The sequence below is a fragment of the Halichoeres trimaculatus genome, unplaced genomic scaffold, assembly GCF_033239565.1.
Source record: "Halichoeres trimaculatus isolate MK-OKI-2021-1 unplaced genomic scaffold, fHalTri1.1 fHalTri1_scaffold_20, whole genome shotgun sequence".
In the NCBI taxonomy this organism is placed as follows: Eukaryota; Metazoa; Chordata; class Actinopteri; order Labriformes; family Labridae; genus Halichoeres; species Halichoeres trimaculatus.
Window position 1 is genome coordinate 21,036,501 of NW_027437198.1, and position 24,772 is coordinate 21,061,272.

At 37.9% G+C, this 24,772-nt stretch overlaps 4 protein-coding genes across 4 annotated transcripts; 2 read left to right on the forward strand and 2 right to left on the reverse strand.

Annotated features, from left to right (window-relative positions):
* The first annotated feature begins 11 nt into the window (after positions 1 to 11).
* LOC141809097 (uncharacterized) lies at positions 12 to 3,092 on the forward strand. Its single transcript, XM_074695915.1, has 4 exons — positions 12 to 158; positions 766 to 1,442; positions 1,587 to 1,691; positions 1,792 to 3,092. Exons 2-4 carry the CDS (start codon positions 801 to 803, stop codon positions 2,743 to 2,745), a joined length of 1,701 nt encoding a protein of 566 aa, XP_074552016.1. The 5' UTR covers positions 12 to 158; positions 766 to 800; the 3' UTR covers positions 2,746 to 3,092.
* LOC141809100 (cytochrome P450 2K1-like) lies at positions 3,080 to 9,821 on the reverse strand. The gene is made up of 9 exons (XM_074695919.1): positions 9,633 to 9,821; positions 9,333 to 9,492; positions 9,076 to 9,225; positions 8,780 to 8,940; positions 6,817 to 6,996; positions 5,300 to 5,441; positions 4,703 to 4,884; positions 3,536 to 3,677; positions 3,080 to 3,461 (listed from the first exon to the last, which is right to left on the reverse strand). Exons 1-9 carry the CDS (start codon positions 9,819 to 9,821, stop codon positions 3,274 to 3,276), a joined length of 1,494 nt encoding a protein of 497 aa, XP_074552020.1. The 3' UTR covers positions 3,080 to 3,273.
* A 1,885-nt stretch (positions 9,822 to 11,706) lies between these two features.
* Positions 11,707 to 18,096, reverse strand: LOC141809099 (cytochrome P450 2K1-like). The gene is made up of 9 exons (XM_074695917.1): positions 17,899 to 18,096; positions 17,659 to 17,818; positions 17,391 to 17,540; positions 17,097 to 17,257; positions 16,726 to 16,905; positions 14,662 to 14,803; positions 13,932 to 14,113; positions 12,029 to 12,170; positions 11,707 to 11,943 (listed from the first exon to the last, which is right to left on the reverse strand). Exons 1-9 carry the CDS (start codon positions 18,094 to 18,096, stop codon positions 11,756 to 11,758), a joined length of 1,503 nt encoding a protein of 500 aa, XP_074552018.1. The 3' UTR covers positions 11,707 to 11,755.
* A 3,118-nt stretch (positions 18,097 to 21,214) lies between these two features.
* smim22 (small integral membrane protein 22) lies at positions 21,215 to 24,273 on the forward strand. Its single transcript, XM_074697191.1, has 5 exons — positions 21,215 to 21,269; positions 21,353 to 21,534; positions 22,487 to 22,606; positions 22,768 to 22,838; positions 23,962 to 24,273. Exons 3-5 carry the CDS (start codon positions 22,501 to 22,503, stop codon positions 24,007 to 24,009), a joined length of 225 nt encoding a protein of 74 aa, XP_074553292.1. The 5' UTR covers positions 21,215 to 21,269; positions 21,353 to 21,534; positions 22,487 to 22,500; the 3' UTR covers positions 24,010 to 24,273.
* The last annotated feature ends 499 nt before the right edge of the window (positions 24,274 to 24,772 follow it).

Sequence of the window (24,772 nt, forward strand, 5' to 3'; positions counted from 1 at the left end):
GCGAGGCATACTCATTCGTTGTTTATTTATGTTGAGGTGGATGAGATGTGAAAGTGTGAATGTGGCAAAATCATAGACGCACATGGACGAATTATTTCACACTATAACCTGTAATGACATGACCGAATAGGCAGCATAAACTGATCCATCCTCTCGAGGTAAATCTGAGTTTTTCACTTTATAACGGCTTAAAGGCTAGCTGTTGTTAGCCTTTTTATCTGCTAACACTTGTTACTGATATACGTGTACGCGTTCCTGTCTCGGTGAAAATACAGGTTCTAGTAAACAAACCAGGGTTGCCGGTCTGATCAGTTTAACACTTGCTTTAGCTTGAACATCGAGCAGCAAAATCAGATACCAAGCAGATCCAGTGCAAATATGCCATTTGCTAGGTCCATCTGTTATTTAGGTGGACTAGTGTGTTTTTTTTCTTGTCATTTCTTGTTTCAAATAAAGTGATACTCTGCATCCAAAGAAAGGTGTCTCTCTATGTGGATAAGTAATATCTTAATTTCTTGAAGATTCTTATTACACCTGATATTTTTAGATGTATGTTTGATTTAGGAGCATCTTGTTTACAGAGACTCCAGTGTTTCCTTCTTGTTTTTTCTTGTAGCATCTGCATCACTCATTACATTACTGTTGGACTTTGGACAGCATTTATATTTATTTAAATGACATGCTTGATGTAAGTTTTCAGTGTTGAATCAGCAAAAGAACAGGAATAATTTTCCTTTTTTTTCCATAAATGTGTTGATCTTCCAGATATTAAGAGCATAATATACAGAGGAGTCCTAACCATGGGCCGGCTAGACGAAGCAGCTAAGCAGAAAGTAGTGGAGCTACGGAAGGCTGGTCTGAGTTTCCGTAAAATCAAAGCTGTGCTTGAGCTGGAAAACATCAAGGTGTCTGCCCAGGCCATCTACCTGTACCTGAGGGAATTTCAAGGACGGGCACCTGGGAGGGTCAGACCTCTGGAGGCTGGAGTCAGCACATCTCAGGCACAGGTGCAACCTCGAGCAGGGGCAATACAAGAGAGCTGGAATAATATTCATCTGCAAAACCTTCTTCGAGAGGCATCTCAGCATGCCGGCTTTCCAGCTGTTGCAAACTTTGCCAAACACACTCCAACAAATAGAGACACTGGTGCAAAGCTATCTAGGACTGGGGAGACCAGTGGAGGTAGCCGGCCAGAGCAGCAACCTGAGGTGGATAAGGAGGAAAATGATATCCAGATCATAAGTGTCACCTCCCTTGCACAAAACAGCCAACAGAGGACTTTGCAAACTACTGTAACAAGGGCGAATACAGGTGCTGTGTCTTCCACACTAACAGCATCTGGAGCAGCTGTGAGGAGAAGAGTCACACCTTCTCCAGCCACCAGTTCAATGCTGGCAGCTCGAAAGAGGCTTTTGGACAAGGCTCTGTCTCAAAAGATGAAGGTTTGTGTTTTGTAAAACATATCTTTCTAACCTACTAATTTAAAATGTAAGGTTTGTAAAATGAGCTTTTTCAAAGTTGCAAAATAATTCATAAACATCACAAAATGAATTCATCCTTGACCTCAATATATTGTTTTTCCACAGTCATTCCACCAGGTGGCATCTTTGTTAAGGAGAGATCACCTTAGTGTCCAAGTTCCAAGTGCAGTGACACAATCAACCGAAACGTACGATTTAACCAATGAAACGGTGAGAAAAGAGCTCCATGAATCCTCTCAGCCCATCATACACTCAAACACTTTTTTATGAGTTTCTGCTATGCCCTGTGGTGTGTTTCTATGTCTTACAGACTGTTATGGAAAGTCAGCCTGGAGGAGGTTCTGCCCCCAGACGCTTTCTCACACAGAGACCAGGTCCTGTTCATTCCCTCCATCCTCTTCCTCGAGTTGGCGTTCATCTTCCAAATGGATCGCCAACATCTTTAGTATCTTCTGCACCTGGGGCTGCCATCATTCGTATGCAGACCTCTGGAGGTCAGGGCACCACTCGTAGCGACAAAAACCCTAGCCCCCAACAGACGGTCCAAGACACAGGAGGTAGAGGAGGTCTGCAGGATCAGATCAAGACTCTGAGTACTGAGGTTCATAGTTTGGGTCTTGCAGTGAAGATGCTGGTAGAGCAGCAGTGTCGCCTTGAGAGGGAGCATGCAGAGCAGACACAGATTCAGAAGCAAATCCTCAGCACTCTACAGACATTCACATCCAAACTCGGACATTGTAGCACTGCCCAGCAGCAACAAAAAAAAACTCCACCACCTTCTGATCTGCCAGTTTCTGCACCTTCCTCTTTCAACCAAGATGCCTTTAGCTTCAGTCAAGGCACATACAGCCAATGTAGCCAGAACCAGCCAAGCTACAACTCCTTAGAGAGTCTAGAAAACACGGAGGCCTTTAAACTGCCTGTTCTGAGCCCCTCCAACATGAATGGGTTTCCACAATGTAGCAATGCAGACAACTGCCCACTCACACACACTTCCCCTCAAGCACAGATGTATGCAGCAGCTTACCCACAGCAGTCAAACAGCCAGGCACTCATGCCAACATACACAGAGCCCTATGTCTCTACATACAGCCAGTCACATTCTCAGACTTTCATAGGATCAGAAAGTGAAGCATCTGATATCCCAAGCAGCTGTTCAGCCGGGACTCTCCAGGACTGCAGCGTGTCCACCCGGCCGTTGATGAACTCTGACCATTCTTCAGTGGATCAAGAAATAAATATAATTAAAGTAGAAGGACCTTAAAGAGCTCCCACTGAAAGTGTTTGGACCATAAGGGCTTGGGGGCTCTTTTCAGAGTCACTTTAGAATACTTATTTAAGTAGCCATTTTTTGTTTATAGTGACTGATACTGTAGCTTTTCTTAAAGTAACTTATTAAGATTCCAAAACACATTTCAAGACAAAACAGAAAGCAATAAAATGAACCATTTAATGTGACTGAAAATAAGGAAGTGATTGCAACATACAAGCATGGTTTTGTGCAGGAAGTTTCACATTTTTTTGAACAGTTGTGATTTTTGTACCTCTTATTTTTGTAACATTAGGACTTGACTAGAAAAGTTTCTTTTTATGGCTAATTAAATAAAAAATATTATCCAAAACATGAATGCACAGCACTGTGTGAGGAGCTTACATGCTTAGACATGTTTCCTTTTTACAAAAACCAACTCCATACATATGAACATAAAAAAAGCAATGAAATGCACACTTCACACCGTACAGCTTGAAAATATGGACAGGGGAAGCTCAAATTTGTTTCCTGCTCATGTTTTTAGACCCTGCTGATAGCACAGAGTTCATGAGGTGTAGGAGTGAGGGTGAAGCCCACAATCTGAGTCAGATCCAGGTCTTCCTCTTTAACTCCTGGTGGAGGAACAAAGCGAAAATGTTGGAGGAGTGAGGCGAAGAAAAGGAAAAGCTCCATTCGAGCCAAGCTTTCACCTGCACAAGTCCTCGCACCTGAAACAAAACAAGATTGATCAGGTGTGTACACTTACTCCTTTAAATGCCACGGTTCAATTCAACAAAATTACCTGCAGAAAACGGTAATAAAGCGTCTCTCTTTCTAAATTTTCCTTCTTTATTGAGGAAATGTCCTGGGTTGAAAACGTGAGGGGTTTCCCATTCGTCTTCATCAAAAAGAGCAGATGAAAGCAGAAAAAGCGCTGGAGTTCCCTATAAAACCAGAGAGGATAAAGTTTTAACAGATTTTTCATGTCACTGCCAAATGGCTTTGGAGTGCATGAACCTGATTTATTGACAGTTCACCTGCTTATACTGCAGTTTGTCTTTTCAGCAGAAAACAAAGACAGCATCATTTTTGAGATAACACAAAACTGAATCACAGCTATTCAACAAAAATAAATTCACATCCGACACTCAAAGTTAACCAAAAAGTTATGGGAAGATGAACCATGTATTCCCATGTAACACACAAAAATGCCACAGATTAAGTCAACTGTAATGTAATCCTAATGTATTCCTAATTTATATCTACTTATATTCATATTTATATTCCAGTGTCAGTCATTTGAGGGTGTTTATGAAGCAATGAACCTTGAAGGGACAGCGGCTAAAAAATATGTTTCTGAAGAGTTTTTTTGGTTGTTGTATTTCTTTCAGACACGGGCTTAAGTAAATGTTTTCTAAAACAATGACAGTGTGAAAAAAGGGATCATTTTTTGCTGTAATCATGACAGACCCAAAATTTTGACTTTTAAAGTTCAGTTTACAGTTTCATTTAGCAGACGCTTTTGTCAGAAGAGGTGTACAACACAAGCAAGAATTTATACAGAAGGAAAATCCTAGTTATAGTAGGGTAAGGTAGCAGTAATGAGTGCTGAAAATTCACTAAGAGCTGAGTCTGAGACCGTCTGACTCATTCTACTCTTACAGGAGAAGGCTCAGATTAAATGTCTAAATGTTCCCTGAACAAATGAGTTTTCAGACATCTTTTAAAGTAGGAAGGGACTCTGTGGATCAGATAGAGTTTGGTAATTCAGTCCACCATTTGGGCACAACAGAAGAGAAGAGTCTGGCTAGAGATTTGGAGCCGCTCTGGGCTGGGAGCACCAGGCGTCTTTCACAAACAGAGCGTAAATAAACATAAATGATATAAGGACAAGGCAAATCATACAAGTCTTTGAAAGCATAGTCTGTGACATACCTAATTGTTGTCTCAAAAAGCCCCACCTCCTTACCTTCTTGATGAAGTAGCCCTGAAAGATGGTGTCTTCAGCTGTGCGATGCAGAGTTGTTGGGACTGCGTTGGCCACTCTCTGTATTTCATGGATGACAGCATCAGTGTACGGCAGTTTCTTCCTGTCCTCTACTCGGACCTGTCGACTCCCAACCACCCTGTTCATCTCATCCTGGACTTTGTCTAAAAGTTAGGACTGAATTGATAAGTTACTCACATTCCATAACCTTTACAACTTTTGGTTTCCGAAGAAACAGAATCAGAATAGCCTTTGCTGCACTCTCTCGGCACAATCATGTATGAATAAATATTACAAACAGGAAACAGATCTTAGAGGTAGAGTCTGCAGGATCTACAATGTTTTGATCTTGTGTTTTATGAGCCCCATCCCATAGAAAATAAACACATTCCTATTGTAGCTCATAACACTACATTACAATTCAACAAAGGAGGACAGCTTATTGGAAAAACGCTTGAAAAGTCTCATAAAGAGGGAGCTTGAAAGGGTTTTATTTCTTTTAAAAGTCACTGATTGAACACATTACTAAGTGTGCTCACACTTATTAATGTTTTACCAGTTGTTTATTTAGTCTCTTACCTTGTATTTTAGGGTACTTGGCCATGAGCAGCAATCCATATCTGAGAGTGGCTGAAGTGGTGTCTGTGCCAGCAGCGAATAGGTTGACAACAGTCACCAGCAGGTTATCTTCATTGTAGTGAGAATTCAGATTTCCAGATTCCTGACAAGAGTTAAAATATGACAACTGAGATTTTAGTCACACAATAAACTGGTTATTTGTGATAAAGCTTTAAAAAGTGTTTTGTTTTGCAAATATTTTGACCAGGCTTGTGTTGTCCATGATGTAGTTTTTTATTCAGTTGGTATCAGGACTGTTATCTACCAAAAAACAGAAGATAAGGTGTCTCTTTCAGGTCAAGATGAGTGCAGGCTGGCTAGTGGCCATCAGACTTCATAACTCCTTGAACACGGTCATATTTTTTTTTAACTGAGACCAATTTTCAACTCTGGGCAGTGCAATCTGTCTGCAGCTGTCGTAAAGTGCAGCATCTTTTTTTAAAACAGTCCAAGTGCACTTTTTAGTTTTAGAACTTACTGCTTATTTTATCACTCGGTTATCATTTACTTATTGCACACTTTACTTAATTACCTCCACCAAGGAGGTTGTTTTTGAAAGAGTTTGTCTGCCTGTTTGTTTGTCTGTTTGTTTGTGAACAGCATAACTCACTAAGTAATGAACGGATCTTGATGAAATCTTGAGGAAATGTTCAAATGGGAAGAAGTGACAACATTTTGGAGGTGATTTGGGTCACTGGATCCACGATTTTCCTAAAGGATTCTTTAGCGTAACTCCATGATAAATGGTCGGATTGCTTTGCAAAACAATACAAGACAAGGTCACCATAATTTCAGATGTAAAAGTAGGATCCAGATCCTGGCAATATTCTGGATACTAAGATCTGGAGTATGAATTATGTACTGGGTCATCATAATTTTAAAACTGTCAGGTAACAAATTATTGCACAAACCTGCAACTAACACCAAATTGTAGCAGTAACCAAAACTGTCTCTATTTCTTCTTAATCTACACTGGTTTGACTCGAAAAGATGTTGCTCACAATAAACACCCAGAAACCCCAAGTGCTGTTCTAGCATTCTGTTATGATGCATGAAGTTTTACCTCAGAATTTGTTTCCTGAATATTTAGTGTTTTTTTTTTTTTACAATTTACAATAACTATATTGTCAGTCCATAAAATGGCATACTTTCTTGTTTTGTCTATTTTTCTTCTTCTTCTGTTACATTACAATGAAAAACCTCACACATCAAAATGTTACTGCTTCACTTTACATCCTTCAAAAAGTTACCTAAAGTGAAGAAAGTGTTTCAAAAAGATCTTTACTTTTTTTTTTTTTTAGAATAAATACACACACTGACAAAAGCCACATCTATGCCCCCCAGTGCACATGGAAAAAGTCTTCACTGAGGAAAATACTGCCATCTAAAGGTCCCCCAAAATCAATACAACACAATACGACAAGTCATCACTGTGCCTTTAAATCTATGCAGTCTAAATAAAGGCAGTTATGACTTACTTCAAGCTGCATCTTTCGAGCCAGGAAGGAGTCCACCACACCTCTGCACATCTGGGGATTAAGGGTTTCCTGCAGACCCTTAACTAACTGTTTTATATGTCTCCTGTTGACAAATGTGCTCTCTACGAGTTGCTTTCGAGCTTGAAGCCAACCGAACAGCCTTGGAAAGATGTTGTATAACTGAAAAATGAAAAAACAGCATATTAAAGCAAATAAAAAAAAAAGTAATATGTTTCATGAATTTTAAAATGATCTGTATTGTGTCATTTATGCTTTTATCGACATCCTTTCAAAAATATTATGGTTTCCTCATTCGCCCAGCACTTCCCAGTATGTCATGCTAACGGGCCGTTTACACGAAAACGGTTTTAGGGTTAAATGCAGAAGTTTTGTTGCATTTCAGATTCGTGTTTACATGAAAACGGCGTTTCAGCCGAATTACAACGCAAACCTATGAAAACTGCCACCAGAGTGGGATTTTTTCTGAAACGCGGTTGACACCGTTGCCGGGTGAACAGCAAGCGGGCGTTTTCAGTTGAAACGCTGACGTCACACTCCACTTCGCGCAAGCGCATGCAATAGTCGCGAACTACCGTTTGGGCTCGTGCTGCTCACTCTGCTGAACCTGCTGACTGTTTTTTTTTTTAACAAAATGTGCATCTGTTGCTCCACTTTTACACTTATTCCTTAATATATATGAAACTAAAGTCTTTGGCTGAAGAGGGTTGATTTTGGACCATGGAGGTAGACAGGCGAAGAATATGTAGCCTATGTCATTTTACCTTCATGTATTTATGCCTTACTAGTGATACTAACTGTAGACTTTCTATGAAATTAAACAGACTATCATCCAACACTGTTAAGGTTTAGGTAGAAGGTACTACCATTTGGGCAATAAAACAATCATTCACCCAAAAAAGTTAAACAAATATCATCTGCTGGTCTTTGTTTTCTAACAGTTTTAAGATGTGATGTTATTCTTCAAGAGTTTTATTATATCAGTGCATGCCAAATGTGAAACCTGTTTCTTTTGATTGAGAAATAGCTGATAAGTGATATGTTCTCTTTCCCACCTCATGGGCATCAGGAAGAAAACACCAATCAAGATCATTTTAGACTATGAAAACACAGCAGATTTTTTTTAAAACATATATTTGATGTAAAATGAGATGGGGGGGGGGGACTGTGGAGGTAGAGGATTTGGGAGTCATGTACTCTGGACATGTGATGTATATATATATGTAATTATTATTATCATTTTAAATAACTATATTTTATTTTATTTCATGTATTTATTATTATTATTATTATTATTATTATTATTATTATTATTATTATTATTATTATTATTATTATATCTTTTTTTTGTTATAATTATGGTTTATTCTGTTTCATTTAACTATCCTTTTGTAAATTGTTGTTGTAAGGGACTAGTTCTTGGGTCCATTACATGTACTTACCTGTGTTTTTCCTTTTTTACTGCTACAATGTGTAAAAAGCAATAAAAAGTGAATTACAAAAAAAAAACATGTATTTGAAACTTTCACTTGTGGCAGTTTGTAACTAAGATGGGGCATCACCACCTGGGAACGCATACTCTTACATTCCTAAAACTGGGATAAGAACATCTTTTCGCATTATTTTGGCTATAGTCAACGATAGTTTGTCTTTGGGTACTCTTTACTCTTGGATGCACCAATCCTGCTTTTCTGGTCCCTGTACCAATACCTGGGCTTTGGGTATTGACCAATATCGAGCCTGATCCGATACCAGTGTTAAATAATAACATGCATGCCCTACTGTGGGATAAGACAGGTAATGCTTTGAGTAAAAGACAAAAATGGAATTACTAAAGTTGATATTTATTCAAACTATAAGTGTTTAAATGTTAAACAACAAGTTGGTTAAAAAAATGTTTCAAAATTTACAGAAATGATTGGAACATCCCTTCTTTGTACTGTACCTGAATTAAAGCAGACCCCATGAGGTGAGTATTCTTGGCAGCTCTGCCCACCATGGATACAAAAACTGGGTCATCATATTCAAATCTGTTTCCAAAGACAATCGAGGAGACGATATTTGAGATGGCATAGTTTATCGGCCTGGCTGTATCAAAAGCTTTACCTAGAAGAGAAGAACATTAATCAGACACGGTGCGAAAAATACTGACAGTTAAGTATAGATGATGAGTTTTTGTTCAAAACTTTTTGTTGAAACAAGAAATAAATGTCAGCGACAGACAGGCAGAGTTTTGGTTACCATTTTCTTCCATGAACACTTCAATCAGTTGCTGGCTTTCCTCCAAGATTTTCTCCTCAATGATTGTTTTCCCCATTCCAAAATCTTTCATATTCGTCAACGCAAACTGCCTCATTTCTTTCCATGTGTCTCCATTTGTGAACCCAACCCCTGCAAGTCATAAAAAACTTAAGCTTTTCCTTACAACTCTGTGAATGTGAGGTCTCTGTTAAAATGCACATAAAGCAAAACTCACACCAGTCATTTTAGCACCTTACCGTGTGTTAACTTCATGTCTTTTATTATTGGTGGAACCTCTTTCTCTGAAAATGCATCAGTGCTGACCAAGGCGTGTTTGACCATCTTGTGACCGGCAAACACCACCATTTTTTGGGGCCCAATATGAAATGAGAACACAGGTCCATATTTCTTGGACAGCTAAAAAGAGGCACAACACAGCAAACGTTACAGAAACAACCTAAAGACAGACAACTGAGAAGAAAGTTCTAGCTGATCATTAAAACCAGCTCAAGATAACTGTTTGGTATAGATTAAGAGGGATGTTAAAACTCTCATACCTGATAAAATGTTGTGTGAGGTGATTTAGGATCCAGCTGCAACAAATTGCCAATTAAAGGCAGGGGCCAGGGACCAGGGGGCCCCTTCCTTTGATTAAAGCCAGAGAAAAACACATAAAAGACAAGAAGAATCCCAACAGTGACCAGTAATGAAGTTGTACTGGGGAACTGCAAGAAAAAGTTTTCCATCTCAGCTGCACCTTCAGGTTTAAAGCCAAAAGGAATAAAAGAAAAATCAAAAAACAATGCCACTCAGTGGATACACTCAGCACACTGCCTTGAGTGCAAATGTTGGACTTTATTCTGGACCAATTGGTTAATATTTAACATTGGTTTGTTTATTCTTTCTCTTTTTGTCTGATCACACACTTTGCAACGAACCACCTTACATTAAATGATAAAATGGAAAAGCAGAATGAAAATAAAACAGTGAGTTCCCTACGCTTTCTGCTGCCAGATTCAGATGGTTGGCTCAGAATTTGGTGTAAACAGGAAAGCACGGATCAATCCTGCCGCTTATCAACAGATCATAGGGCTGCTTATTGCGTAATGATGTGGGGGACATTTTCTTGGCACACCTTGGGTTTTAAATGAGCATGATTTCCAATCCAGCAATGGATACTGTTGTTGACCATGTTCAACCTTTATGACCACATTGTACCCGTCTTTTGACGGTTACTTCCTATTGGATACCATGGCATGTCACTAAACTCATATTATCACAAACTGGTTTGAGGTAATCTAAGCAAATCACCTTCAACTTTGGGATGGAGGGGAACAAAAGGTTTAAATAATGGATTTAGAACGTTGAAATGCTAAACGCTAATATAGAGGTAAAAAAGGGTCCAACCTAGCACTAGCAAAGTGTGCCTACTTAAAGTGGTAGAAGTAGAGTACCCTCAGTCCAGAAGACATATCAAAGTCTTTTTTTGTAAGCAAAGGTTGCTAAAGTTAGTTTTTCATGATAGACTGAAAAAAAGATCCAATTTATTTAAATTTTGCTGTTGTTAAGTTAAGCTAGTTGAAAGTCATATTTTGCAAATACAGACTAAATATCAAGACTCTAGCTTGCTACTTGTTATAACCATAAACTGTGAAAAAAAAATGGACGTCATCTTGCTCAGGTTGAAGTGAGGTCACCACAAAAACTGCTCCACTGCTCCCCCTGGTGGCTGGCTAGTTACACAAGGTTAAAAATGAGGTTTTACATCACATTTGACGATGATTGACAGCTGATGTTCTTGTGTATTTTTGGGGAGGATTGTAAAACATGTCAGGAGGGAGAGCCAAGAAGAGATTAGACTCCTGAAAGAAAAAACAAAACATTTTTTGCCACCTGGCTCCATTTAGACTCTTTCTGAGTCCCTCATAGTCTCAACTGTGTAGACTCTGGCTGCACAACAGCTGCCAGTGGTGGCACCTGTGAGCCAACTTCAAAACCGTATAAAGGTAAATACGCTGTCCACTCTATATACAGTCTATGGTTGGAAGGCTATGGTCATCCCCAGTCCCCCTGAATAGCCATCCCACAACAGTTTGAAAATACTCAGCCCCCAAGTGAGTAAATGAAGGAGACTAATGGTTGAAACAACAGGAAATATTGCATCATTTCTACTGTTTAAGGCAGGTTAAATTTTAACAAAATCTACTAATTTCTTTAGTTAAACATCCAAAGATCACACAAAGAGGATCCATTTCTCTGCTCAGCATTTATTCTGGTCACAGGTAAGGTTTACAGCACTGGTCTGAAAAGAATGAGCTCTGATATCTAGGAGCAATACAATTTTACAACAGTCATTGTTACATCTATACAGAGTTTAACTTAACACCTGAGAGTAATTGGCCAACAAATATGACTGACACCACTGTCTCAACCCACAGCTGGTGAGACGTGAGATGTGCTTTCCAAGTGTGTGCGTTGAATCAGAGTGTGGCCCTAGGAGACTGGGTGAAAGGTTACACAGGGTCAGAGACACCTCACAAACACATTAGAGTCTTTCTTCTGAACACAATAAGAACAGATGCCGTCAAACCCTTTGAGATGAACAAAAAATGTTGATTATATTCATGACTAATTGGAGATTCATTCAGTGTGATAGCAGCCTGTTTATTTTTTATGTTTATCAGATTCTGCTGACAGCACACAGCTTGTGAGGAACAGGACTTAGAGTTATCCCGACAACCTGTGTCAAATCCAGATCATCCCCTGAAACTCCAGGTGGAGGAGTGAAATGAAAGCTTTGGAGGAGGGCGGTGAAAAAGATAAAGAGCTCCATCCGAGCCAGACTTTCTCCCGCACAAACCCTTGCACCTGGAACGAACAAACAAATAAAGCACATCACATCTTAGTGCTAGGTTTCTCCTAAAAATATCTTTGCTGTATACAACAGTATTACCTGCAGAAAATGGTAGAAAAGCATCTCTTTTTCTAAAGTTTCCTTCTTTATCAAGGAAATGGGCGGGGTTAAAGGTGTCAGGTGTTGCCCATTCATCTTCATCGCAAAGAGAAGACGAGAGCAGAGCAAGCACCGGAGTTCCCTGGGTAATGTTGGAAGTCAGAGCACATGTACACGTTAATATCTCACATCCAAACAGAATTAAAGGGCTTATATTAATCTTCATGAAAATTTATTGTTTTGTGTTATGGAAGTTATTATATTAGAATAGAGTACTAAGACATTCATCATGTATTGATCTACACAACTGGTGTCGTGTAAAAAGCCACACTTTTGAATGAATGGGTGGATGAGTGAGTGTATGAAGGATGGGGTGGGTGGGTGAGAGGGTTCAGGGTAAAAGGTAATAGAAACACATTGTGGCTATTATAAAAGAAGAGTAAGTGGGGGTAGGACTCAAAGAGCTTCTGCTCTACAATCCTGCTTAGGGCCTCCCAGCCACTAGGGGGCCCCCAATTGCAATTAACCAAATAAAAAAATAATAATGATTCTATCTTTTTTGCATTTATGAGTGATGATTTCGTCACAATCAACGTTGTATTACACAATTTTATGTCAACATCAGCTGCTGCTGATGTAAGCCTAGCTTCAATGCAATGGTAATATGTGCCTCTTGTGGTGCAGTGTGCACTTCATATCCAAAGTGCTGGAAGTTTCAAGCAAAACAATGTTGTAAAAAAGGACCTAAACTTCAGGAACAGATAAAAAAAGAGGAAAACAAGGAAAATGACATGATTAAGGTATGTTTGCATGTCTTAGACATGGAATGCTCATCAACTATTTTTGTGTAGCCGCTAATAGCAAATAAGCTAGGTAGTTAATAACAAGAGAAAATGATCTTTTACCTGGTCAGTTAAATAGCTCAATAATCATGCTGACCTCTTTATATTTATGTAATACTAAGCTTATATTTGAGTTGATTCTTTAGGTTGGCCTTATATATATATATATATATATATATATATATATATATATATATATATATATATATATATATATATATATATATATTTTTTTTTTTTTTTTTTTTTGGGGGGGGGGGGGGGGGGTGGGGTGCTTCAAAGCAAAGTTTTTGCTAATGTTTGATAGCAAACATTAGTTAATACATCACCTTGTTTGCAAGCAGAAATAGAGGACCCCAAATCAAATTTTACTCAGGGCCTCATGGGGGCTTGGTTGTAATACCTTATGGTATTGTGTACCCTTGAATTAACTTATTTTTGTTAAGTGAGTTCAATAATGAAATAAACTAGAAGATCACTCAGAGAGCTGCCTTTCAGCAGACTGTGTGCTACAATTTGGTGTTAGTTGGAGTTTTGTACCAATTTGGTTCCTGACAGTGTTGAAAACTATGATGACCCAGTACATGTTTCATATTCCAGATCCTAGTATCCAGAATATTGTCAGGATCTGGATCGTTCTTTTGCATCTGTCAGAAATTAGGGTGACCTTGTCTTGTATTGTTTTGCAAAGCAATTTGACCATTTATGGTGGAGTTATATACACATATGGTGAAAACAGCCCTGTCTCACAATGATTAAGAATCCTTCAAAGAAGTCCTGGATCCAGACGGTGGTCCAGATCACCTCCAAAATTTGATCACTCCTTCTTAAGCCCATTTTGAACATTTCCTGAAAATTTCATCAGGTTCGTTTTTGAGTTTTGTTGTTTACAGACAGACAGACAAACTCTCCCAAAATCATAACCTCCTTGGCAGAGGTAATAAATAAATTTGATTGGTTTTGAAACTTCATCATCATCATTTCCAGATTTGGAACACCAGCCCTCAATCCTCATTCCTATCACAGATTTACTAACTCGTGAAAAACATAAGGGCTTCAACCTTCTTGATGAAGTAGTCCTGGAAGATGACGTCACGGGAGGTGCAACGTTGAGTTGTTGGGACAGTGTTGGACATTCTCTGTATTTCATGGACGACAGCGTCAGTGTATGGAAGGTTTTTCCTGTCCTCTACTCGGATTTGACGGTCTCCTGCAACCCTGCTCATCTCTTCTTGGACTTTTTCTGAAAGACAGGACAATCTCTTTGGCTTTAGATGCAGTAAATATGATTGCGTAGTTAATTAGTTAATAGTTGAGAATATAGTGAGCTCAAGTGGGACTTCATTCAGCAATAGATGTTAACACTGAAGGATTGGTTAGACTCTACCCAGGTCACGAGTCAAATCATCGAACTCATGAAGTCCTGCGTCAGCAATATGGTAAAACAGTAAACGAGCTTCATTTACCGTTATGAAGATTAGCATAAACTTGACAAGAAACTGAATTTATTAAGATGTTAAGATGGTTCCAACATATGATGATTAGCTACTCACAATGCTAATTACGTATTCATTTAGCAGCCATCTCTCTCAGTTGACATCCATTCCCAATTTGCAAATGGGAAACTAAGCAATCCGACCATTTTGTATTTACACATCATTTATCTTCATGTGTGAAAATCCAATATTAGTGTTGAAATTGAACTTTTTTTTCCAGAAGAGACAGGACAAGAAAAAAACAAACAAACAGTGTTTTATTGAACTGGTCTAGTGGTAACGTTTTTGTCCTCACCTTGTACTTTTGGATATTTAGCCATGAGCAGTAAGCCATATCTGATAGTGGATGATGTAGTGTCTGTACCAGCAGCAAAAAGATTATTAACAGTCGCTAGTAGGTTGTCTTCATGGTAGTGAGAATCCGTATTTCCAGAAGCCTTAAAACAATGAAGATACAAGTATTATGAAAACAATCACTTTTATCAGGTCGTTACCTTGTAAGACACGTTTCAATTGAAGTTAATGGTTGGGTGAAGTGTAACACTTGTCTCCCACCATGAGCTGTAATTTGACTGTATGGACAATAACACCTTATTTATAAATCCAACATTTGAATTATTTGTTAGATTGCAGGTGAAATTGTTGCAGGTCAAACTCAGCATGTATGTTTATCTCAGTCAGAGTCATCTTCCAGGAGCTCTAAGCGCCATCTGTATACTGCGTTGCTTACATTGAACTGTGTTGAATAGTGATTTCACACTGAGCTGAAAGACAAACTCAGGTTAACTTAGTTTAAATATCACATTAAAGTTGGCTCACAGACTTAGCTAGCAATCCAATAAGTTAGCTAGATGGATAAAATTGCATTATTTGTCAATCCAGCATCTGTAGTTTAGGATTGGATGGCATTACACAAGCTGGTTTTGTTTAACTTTTTACTTCTATAAAAGACAAAAGGGAGTAAAAATATACAGAAGAGCTTCTGGGTCAGGGATGAGAATAAGTTCTGGGGGAAAAAATGGAAGTTTTTTGTTTCTTTCCCTGTTTGTTTGTTTTGTTGTTTTCATTTATTTTTTTTTGTGGGGGGACAAAAATAACATTTTGAGAATAAGGTTCGAAAACAATTTCATGATTAAAATCCAAGTGTGGAGGACATAGTTGTGAGTTAATTTCAAGATTGAGGTAAATGGTTGGTAAGTACTGACATCACCTCGTTTCCAGTTAAGATTAGGGATGGGTACCTGTCACATTTGAAACAATACGGTACCTATGCCCGATACCTGGCAATCAGTACCGGTAGTCAACGGCACCAATTTTTGGTACTTTTTTGTGTTTATGTGATTAAAAAAATATCAATTTGTTTAATCATAATAATTATATATACATACATATATATATATATATATATATATATATATATATATATATATATATATATATATATATATATATATATATATATATATATATATATATATATATATATATATATATATATAATTATTATTATTATTATTATTATTATTATTATTATTATTATTATTTCAATTTAACATATTTGTTCTTCAATATTTACCCTTGCAAAGCTGTGTTCATGTTCACCATGGAAAATCGACTACTCTCTCCCAGTCCATCAGAGTCAAAAGGATGCATGTAAGTACCTAAACATGGTACCTTTTGATTTTACGAAAATCTGTACCTGGTACTTTTGACAGAATTTGGTCGGTACCTATAAAAGTACCTAATTTGGTACCCATCCCTAGTTAAGATGCTGATGCTAATGGTGCTAATGGTTCTTTAGCTGTGTTTTTACCTAACTCAAAGTTTGTACATTAGTATAGACTGAGCTACTATGACTAAGTGTAATGTTCTGTATAAAAGGCAAGCCTACAATTATCATTTTTGGCTTTAAATATTACTAATACCAGTGTCTGATTAATGTTAAACAATGTGTAAACAGATTAACCCACAGCTTCATGTTAGCATCAGGGAGCTTTAAAAGGTCCCTGTTCATTCAGAAAGGAGTGTAAATGAGACGATCGACTTCCATTGTCTAATATTTCTTTTCATCTTGTTCCAACAATAAATATATTGGTTAAACTACAAATGAGCATCTTTTCGGACTGTTCTGTGAAAAAAAAAAGTCAAGACACTGCAGCAAAATAGCAATATGGTACACTGTGGCAGCTTTAGCAGCTACTTGCTGTTCTTCTAGTGACTTATTCAATCTTTTTTTTTTTTTTCAAAGTTCAAGAGGAAAATTAATGAGTTATTCCCTCATGTTCTCTGCTTAACTCAGGCATAAACACTCCATTATGAAAATGTGCCACTCACAGGAACTATATATTGCTCTCTGTACCTCAAGCTGCATCTTGCGCGCCAGAAAGGAATCTGCTACTCCTCTGCACATCTGTGGATTGAGAGTTTCCTGTAACCCTTTGATAAGCTCTTTCATTTGTCTCCTGTTGGCAAAGACGTTCTCCATCAGATCCTTTCTGGCCTTGACCCATTTGAACAGACTTGGAAAGGAGTTATACAGCTGAAAAAAAAAAAAAAGAAGTTTTAGAACAAATAATTCAAAACTGCTGTTTCATTTTACAATCAACATCTGAACTACTGGCTTGTTAACTGCTTCTGCCAGCGCTTGACCTTTAACATCCTGCTTCTAGACTAATTATCTTAACCTCTGCATGACACCGACTTTTATCCTTAAGTGCCTATGTCCTTTACCTGTAACGCGGGCGTTCCCAGGAGTTTAGAGTTCTTTGTGGCTCTTTCCACCATGGATATAAACACAGGGTCATCATATTCAAACCTGTTCCCATAGACAATAGAGCAGATGATGTTGGAGACTGCATGGTTTACTGGATCGGCTGGGTCAAAAGGTTTACCTAAGAGATGAGAGAAAGTTTACTCACTGTGTTCCCCTCAGTTGATGTAGAGAATTACAGCAAAGTCTGCAGTTTGGTAACAGTATTTTTCTAAGCAAAATATATGTCGGAAATTTTGATGGAAAAGTTTAACCTTTTTTTTCTGAGAACAGATCAATGAGGCGTTGACTCTCTTCTAATATTTTCTCTTCAGATGCTTTTTTCCCCATCCCAAAGTCTCTCATGTTAGTCAGTGAAAAGTGTCTCATTTCTTTCCAGGATGGCCCATTAGCAAATAGAACTCCTGTGGATGAAAATACACCAGAGTTTCTTCATTTTGTATTGCATCCTGTTATTTCTTTTTGTTTCTTCTACATTTTTAGTGATTAAAAATGCAAAACTAAACTTTGTTTGTTACTCACCGTGTGTTAGTTTCATGTCATGGAAAACTGGAGGAACGTTCCTCTCTGAAAATGCATCAGAATAGACCAGAGCCTGTTTGATCATCTTATGACCCGCCAGCACCACCGTCTTTCGGGGCCCAAAATGAAATGTAAACACTGGACCATACTTCTTAGACAGCTGAAGGAACAAGAACTCATGATAAGTCAGGGATCAAAAGTCAGTTTAATATTTCTACACATTAGCTTTCCAATACTCGCCTCATTCAGTGTGATGTAAGGTGATTTGAAATCTAGCTGCAGCAAATTCCCAAGCACAGGCAAAGGCCAAGGTCCAGGGGGTTCCCTTCTTCCTTTCTGATTGAAGACGGAAAAAATCAAATGAACAACAAGAAAAATCCCAGCAGTACCTAGTAATGTAGTCCAACTAGGGGACTGCAGGAAAAGATTTCCCATCATAGCTACACCTTTCAGTATTTCACTCAAAAGAATCCAAGACAGTCTGGGGCAAAAGTGGTCACCGCTGAGACTGCACAGAGTTGATATAGTGCTCATAAAGCTTCCAAATTCTTATGCAAACTTTAGGGCCCCTGACTTAAATGACATGATATAAGCATTTTATAACTCAACATAAACCAACCTGACCTTATGTGAGGACAGTGCTACAGACCTTGCAACTTATCTACGTAGAGGAGTAAACTTATCAATCATTCTAAAGCAATGGTTACTTAAGACTCTGAATAAATTCCAATCTCCTCAACAAACAGCATGGACATAAACTGTGGAAAATCAATCATTTACAGCCATTCAACCCTCTCTCAACTATTCCAAACAGTAAAAAGTGCAGATTGCTAACTCTTTTTGTCTCTTATCTGCAGCAGTTTTGAAACTGGCATTTATTTGGGCAAAGTTTAACCAAGGCCCTGACAGCGCTTGAGTAACACATCAAACCAGTCCAAGTACCTCATCTCTGAGATAGCAGCTGTTGGATCAAAGTAAATGATTTAAGATCAAATGTCTGCATTTCTTTTTTTACAATTGGGTGGAGTCTTAGAGTCTCCTTTTGAGATGGTGAGGGCTGGTGAAATATGTGAATAAGAAAAAAAGGATGGTGTCCAGTACAGAGATGGGGAAATGGGTTTCCCATCACAGCCACTGCCTGTTGCAGCAGCTCTCTCTTCTTTGTGCGTTTCTTGTGATTTTTTTGTCTTTTTTTTAACTTTGTATTTGGAGTGAGTCATTACTTTGTGTGGTTCATTTGTTGGTCATGGGCACCAAACTGGTTTTGTGGATTCAGCAATATTTTCACTACTTTCACTCCTGTGTTTGTCTGGAGGTCCGTCATGTAACCATGGCTGCATTGTTTTTATATGAAACCAGCTGTTAGCAGTCTGTAGTATGTCAAAGCTAACTGGTGCAAGGCCTGATGTTTCCCCACAAGGTGAGGAGAAGGTGAGGATGATGTGCTGGTTTTCAGGTGTGAGCTAAGAAGTGATGACATGGACCTGTCCTTCCATCCATCGTTATTGGGAAGTAAGATCTGTCTCCAATAAGATGGACAAGCTAGCCGTGTTAACCCAGCAACAGAGGAAATACCAGAGGGCAGAGTAGCATCATGCTATTCACAGACATGGGTAACAGCACTAACACTGGATTCACATGCTGTGGGCAGACAGGATCCAGGAGACAGAGACTGAACAGACTTCTGAAGAAGCTCAGTCCTGGACCCTGTGGAGGTGGAAGCTGGCTGACTGGAGAATGATGGACAAGCTGTCAGCATCTTTTTCCTAAAGACCTTTTTGCACTTTCTATACAATTTCTTACTCTTGTTTTCTTGATTGCTGCTGTGACTCCTGAATTTACTCTTGAGGATAAATAAAGTTTATTCTATTCTATTCTATGCTATTCTATTCTCTGACCGAGTCAGTTCAGGGTGTGTATGGCTGAGGACACCTCAGCATTGACCTGGAATGTGGAACTCTAAACCTTGAGAGTTGTACCACTGAGCCACAGCGGCCTCTAGTGGTCGCTGAGCCAGCATGTAAGCTATTTTAAAATCTTTCTAAAAGTTTTGAAGCAAAATAAATTTAAGCAAATAAAAAAACTGGTCCGAAAATGGGATTGGTCTCAAAGTCTCTTGACTCCATTTGTAAACACTGCGCAGAGGGTAATTCTCTTTTCATAACCAATTCAGTTGGTTATCAGCCAGGGAGGTAAAAGTCTGCCTCAGTTTTGCCACTTAGCCTGTTTGGCTAAATGTTAGGATGAGTCAGCACTTAGAAGAATGGTTTTGATTGGCTTTAAGAGCCCTCTACTTGGTGATGTCACTCAGAGAAGTTATACCAAGCTTACATTATCAACCCATTTAGGGTTGTGAATCCTCCATTAGCCACAAGTCAGCCGTTACATTTCGATTAAGCTTATGACAAGTCTGTTGTCACTAAGAAAATAAATAAATAAATACAAATTTGCTTCAGGTTTATTAAACCATAGGTTCTGCAATTGTCACAATTTTTTTTTGCTGATCCTGAGGTCATAACTTGTTTGAATGTTGCATCAGGTCCACCTTTTCAGACAGGCCTTCACCTTTTTGACAGATTTCTGCGTTTGGTCTGTCGTGAACCACACACAGAGGGTAACTGTGAAAAACAAACTTCTCATCACCACTGTGAAAGGGGTTTGCCTAAGTTTAACTGCTTATGTTGATTTACTGTAATGTCTATCCGTTATTAAACATCACCTTGCCGTAATTAAAAGGCCGAGCTAAATTCAATGCTGAATTGAAATTTTTGTTCATAGTGTAGAATTGTATGCTTCTTTATTTCTGTCTGCCTTTCTTTCTTTCTTTCTTTCTTTCTTTCTTTATTTATTTATTTATTTAGTTTATAAGTTAGTTATTTAGTTAGTTACTTCTAATTTATTGTGTTTTATTCATTTATTAGTCTATCTTATTTTATTTTATTTTATTTGATCATTTATCCATTATATTTAATTTTATGCATTTTTATTTTATTTATTTATGTATTTCTATTTTATTTGAAGTTTTTCAATTATTTATTGTCTAAAGTAGGATACCTCATTAAATCAGTGGTTCTTGAACTTTTTTCAGTCATGTACCCCCTATGATATGTTTTTTTGTTTTTTTGTTTTTTTTTCTTCTGCCAAGTAACCCCAGAACAAGCACAAACCAGTTTTGGATGGGAAAAAAAATAGAACATAGCAATTTACTCTTCATTGTCTATTGAAAATTATAAATTTATGAACTTAAACTTATATTGGATTCAAACATTGGTTAAAAAAATGGTGATGAAGGAATTTTGCTTGGCTGCGATTTTTTGAATATAGGTACATATTTGAATCTTGAGCACCCCCTGGAGTGCCCTAGGGGTACACGTACCCCCATTTGAGAACCACTGCATTAAATCATGGATCAAATGAGCCAAAATCAGACATTTTGCCGTTTTGGTATTATCTGGTTTAAAATATGGCCAACAGTTGCCTTGTACCTCACTTTTCACTTTTTAATTATATTCCACCATTTTATTCGCTCTGTGGTGGGAAATATGACGTCGTTTGATATTTTCCGATGTGATCACAAACTACACGATGCGGAAATACTGCGTCACAGCCAGGTGAGCGGCAGCCAGGTTCAGGTTTTGGACAGTTATTTAACAATAGTTCTGTAAAAGGAAGTAATTTCTTCATTTACCTGGAGGTTGTGTCTTTGCTGGAGTCTGTTTGACTCCTCCATGACACTGGACCAAATCAAAACACAGCACAGGTGCTACAGTGTGCACAGGTGCGTCTTCCAGGAAGAACTTCGTACCCGGAAGAAAACCAGCGAATCTATTCACAGGTATACGAAACCGACAACAACAATACTTCAAAACTACGACTGTGAGTATGCTGGGGAATTTTTTTTAATCATAATGTCATACTTGAATTTAAAAGTGTGCTTTAACATTTTTTTAATGAATGCTGTCACTGTGGTTTACTTCGTCAGTAAATAGAGACGTGTCTGACCTCTTTACAAGTCATCACGAAATATGGAGCAGTGCTTAATGTGTGAAAAGAAATGGCTTCAGGGTGTATTTTGTCTTTGCTGTGACGTATTTTTTTTTCAGTGCTGTCATACAACGACACAATTATTTATTCTTTATTTTACACATCCAGTTTGAACAGACGTGAGCGTCAGACTTCACTATTCCTTTAATTTGACAATAAACAGGTGTTTGCTACACTGTAACTCATCAAAATGCAAGAAATGAGAAAATGCTGCTTAGAAAATTAATAACAACTCACTGCAAACACCTCTGTGTTATATGCAGTTTAAGGAAATAAAGCCTTCAGGTGTTAAGTAGGCCTACTCATTTATTTTATTAGTCACTCTTACACTGTGCTGTCAAGTCAAAGTGTCTGTCGTGACAGACTTGTGGCTTGTTTTAAGAAGCCCTGAAACCAAATGAAGCTGTCAAAGCAAACAGATGGGTTGTCCTGATCCTTAATAAACAGACTTTAAAAATTCAGACTTGCCTTAAACATGATGGGGAAGAATTCCTTTGCAAACCATTGGTCCAAAGATAAAACTCACATTCATGTCCGACATTTGGAACATCCATCCTACATCACTGCTGCCTGCCAAGACTGGTTTGCATAAGGCCTTTGGATTCTCATCATGGCCTGTTTTCTAGATTTTATGTCAGTGGCAAAAACCTACTAGTTCTTCTCCTCGTGAGATTTTAAAGTCCTGAATTTTTCAGCGTATTTGTAATGAGTTATTTTGCTACACTCATGTTTGACTAATAGCATTTATTTCCTTTAACACTGTAAATTTTGTTTTTGTTTTTAGAAGCAGAGGAAAGGATGGTTGAGGATCAGATCAACGATGTGGTTTCAAGACTGCAGTCGAAGCAGTTCTTCCAGTCTGACTGGGACATTGCTTCTTTTGCAGTCTTCTTTATTTTCATTGGTGAGTGAGAGAAATAGAAAAGGGAATTCTCATATTTGTGATGTTTTTCATTCCTGTTATATAAATAATTATATTTTGAATTATTGGAAATTCAACAAAGAAAAATGTTGTTATACTTTATCTTCAGTCATAGTGTTGTTGTACTTTGTATGTTTTGTCAGGTATGGTCCTGCTGTTGGTGATTCTGGTCCTCATCCGATGTTGCTGCTGCTGCTGCTGTGACAATGACAAGGTATCAAAAGCTCAGTGAATTTTAATCACTTTAGTAATACTTACCTCAAACCTAGTTCTGGAGGGACACAGTGGCAGAGTCCACAGAGAAACTCTTACAAACTAGAAAAGCACTCAGAGAGCGCAGACCTCCAACAAGCATAATGTGATTGTCACGCAACACTTTAGTCCTACTTTAATGTTATACTTCTTTATAGCAGACTGTCTGCTACAATATGGTGTTAGTTGCAGGTTTGTATGATAATTTGCTCAAATTTTATATTCTAGATCTCGGTACCCAGAATGTTGCCAGGATCTGGATCGTACTTTTACATCTGTCAGAAATCATGGTGACCTTGTCTTGTATTGTTTTGCAAAGCAATCCGACCATTTATCCTGGAGATATAAACACATATGCTGAAAACGGCCCTTTCTCAAAATGATAAAGAATCCTTTTAAAAAGTCCTGGATCCAGACGGTGATCCGGATCACCTTCAAAATTGAATCACTTCTTCCTTATCCCATTTTGTACATTTCCTGAAAATTTCATCAAGATCTGTTTGTAACTTTTTGAGTTTGTTCATAAACTCTCCCAAAAACATAACCTCCTTGGCCGAGGTATACATTGGTACAAAGCTGCAGGCCAAAAAGAAGAAAATATGATGAACCTGTTTCTTTATTTTCAACAAAAAAAAAAGGAAAAGAAATAAAAATGGATTACAAACACGTGTTTAACAAGTTAACAAATCTGTTTAATACAAGTCTGTATTTTGTAGCCTAAACTGTTTAAAAACGATTGTTTTAAACAAAATTATACTTACTTAATTGTCTAATCCCCGATATGAAGTTGAAGAAACATACAGAAAAAGTACAAGTTAAACCATACAAACATACAGAAACATTTTGGTGAAGGTCAAAGGTCAGCCTTTAGACTACTGTTAAGCATCTTGCATTTACTTCACCCTGTAGACTTTCCTGAAGTGTTCCTGTCATCTTTGATTCTCATGTTGAACACCTTATATGAGACTGACAATTGGTCGTTTTTTGAACCAATCTGAGCAGAGGTCCCTTTGGATTCTGTTGTTTTGTAATTACAGCTGTATTATACAAGCTGTGTTCATCTTTCTTTTATTCTTTCTGTACAGCCTCGAAGACAAAAGGTTGGCGTTGAGAATTTTGGATTGGAACCGTAACGAAAAAACAACACAGATGATATGATGCCAAGGCTGATGAAGCTGTGAGGGGAGCCTTCTTGACTGCTGTGCCAAGAAACAGAAGTTATTGATTTACAGTGACCAGTAATCAACCACATGCATAACATAAAAATAGAACTGATCATGAGGTCTTTACCATTTAGTACGAGGCTTTAAAGTAGTGGAAATACAACACTTGACTGTCACACTAAAAGTAGTTTTATTGCGATGACACCAGAGAGGGGTGGTGACCGCTGGTGTTTTTACAGCTCTGTAGATCATCATTTCACTTCCTCCTGTTTTACTTGTTTAAAAGATTTGTATGTTTCGATGTTTTACATGTAATAAATGTATTTTAAAGTTGTAAATCTTGCTCTTTATTTGTGCATTATTATTCCTTTTCAAAAGACATGTATATCTGGTGAGATTTTTCAAGCAACGGCAAAAATGTACAGATATGATTGTGTTGTTCGGAGGACATCTAAGTTTATAGGCTCCCATACGGCAGTGAAGGTAATAGCAATCATAGGATTCAACCCAGCAAATGAAAACTCCCTCAGTAAAACTTAGTATTCAAAATGCTGTGTTGGAATCACGCCTGGGCGATTATGGTGAACCTTCTACCTCGTTTTCAGTTAATTCACAATTATCTCACTCTAAACTCAGCTTATTTTGTACTTTTGAAACAACTGAAATGAACATGCACTGATGAACATTTAGATAGATAGATAGATAGATAGATAGATAGATAGATAGATAGATA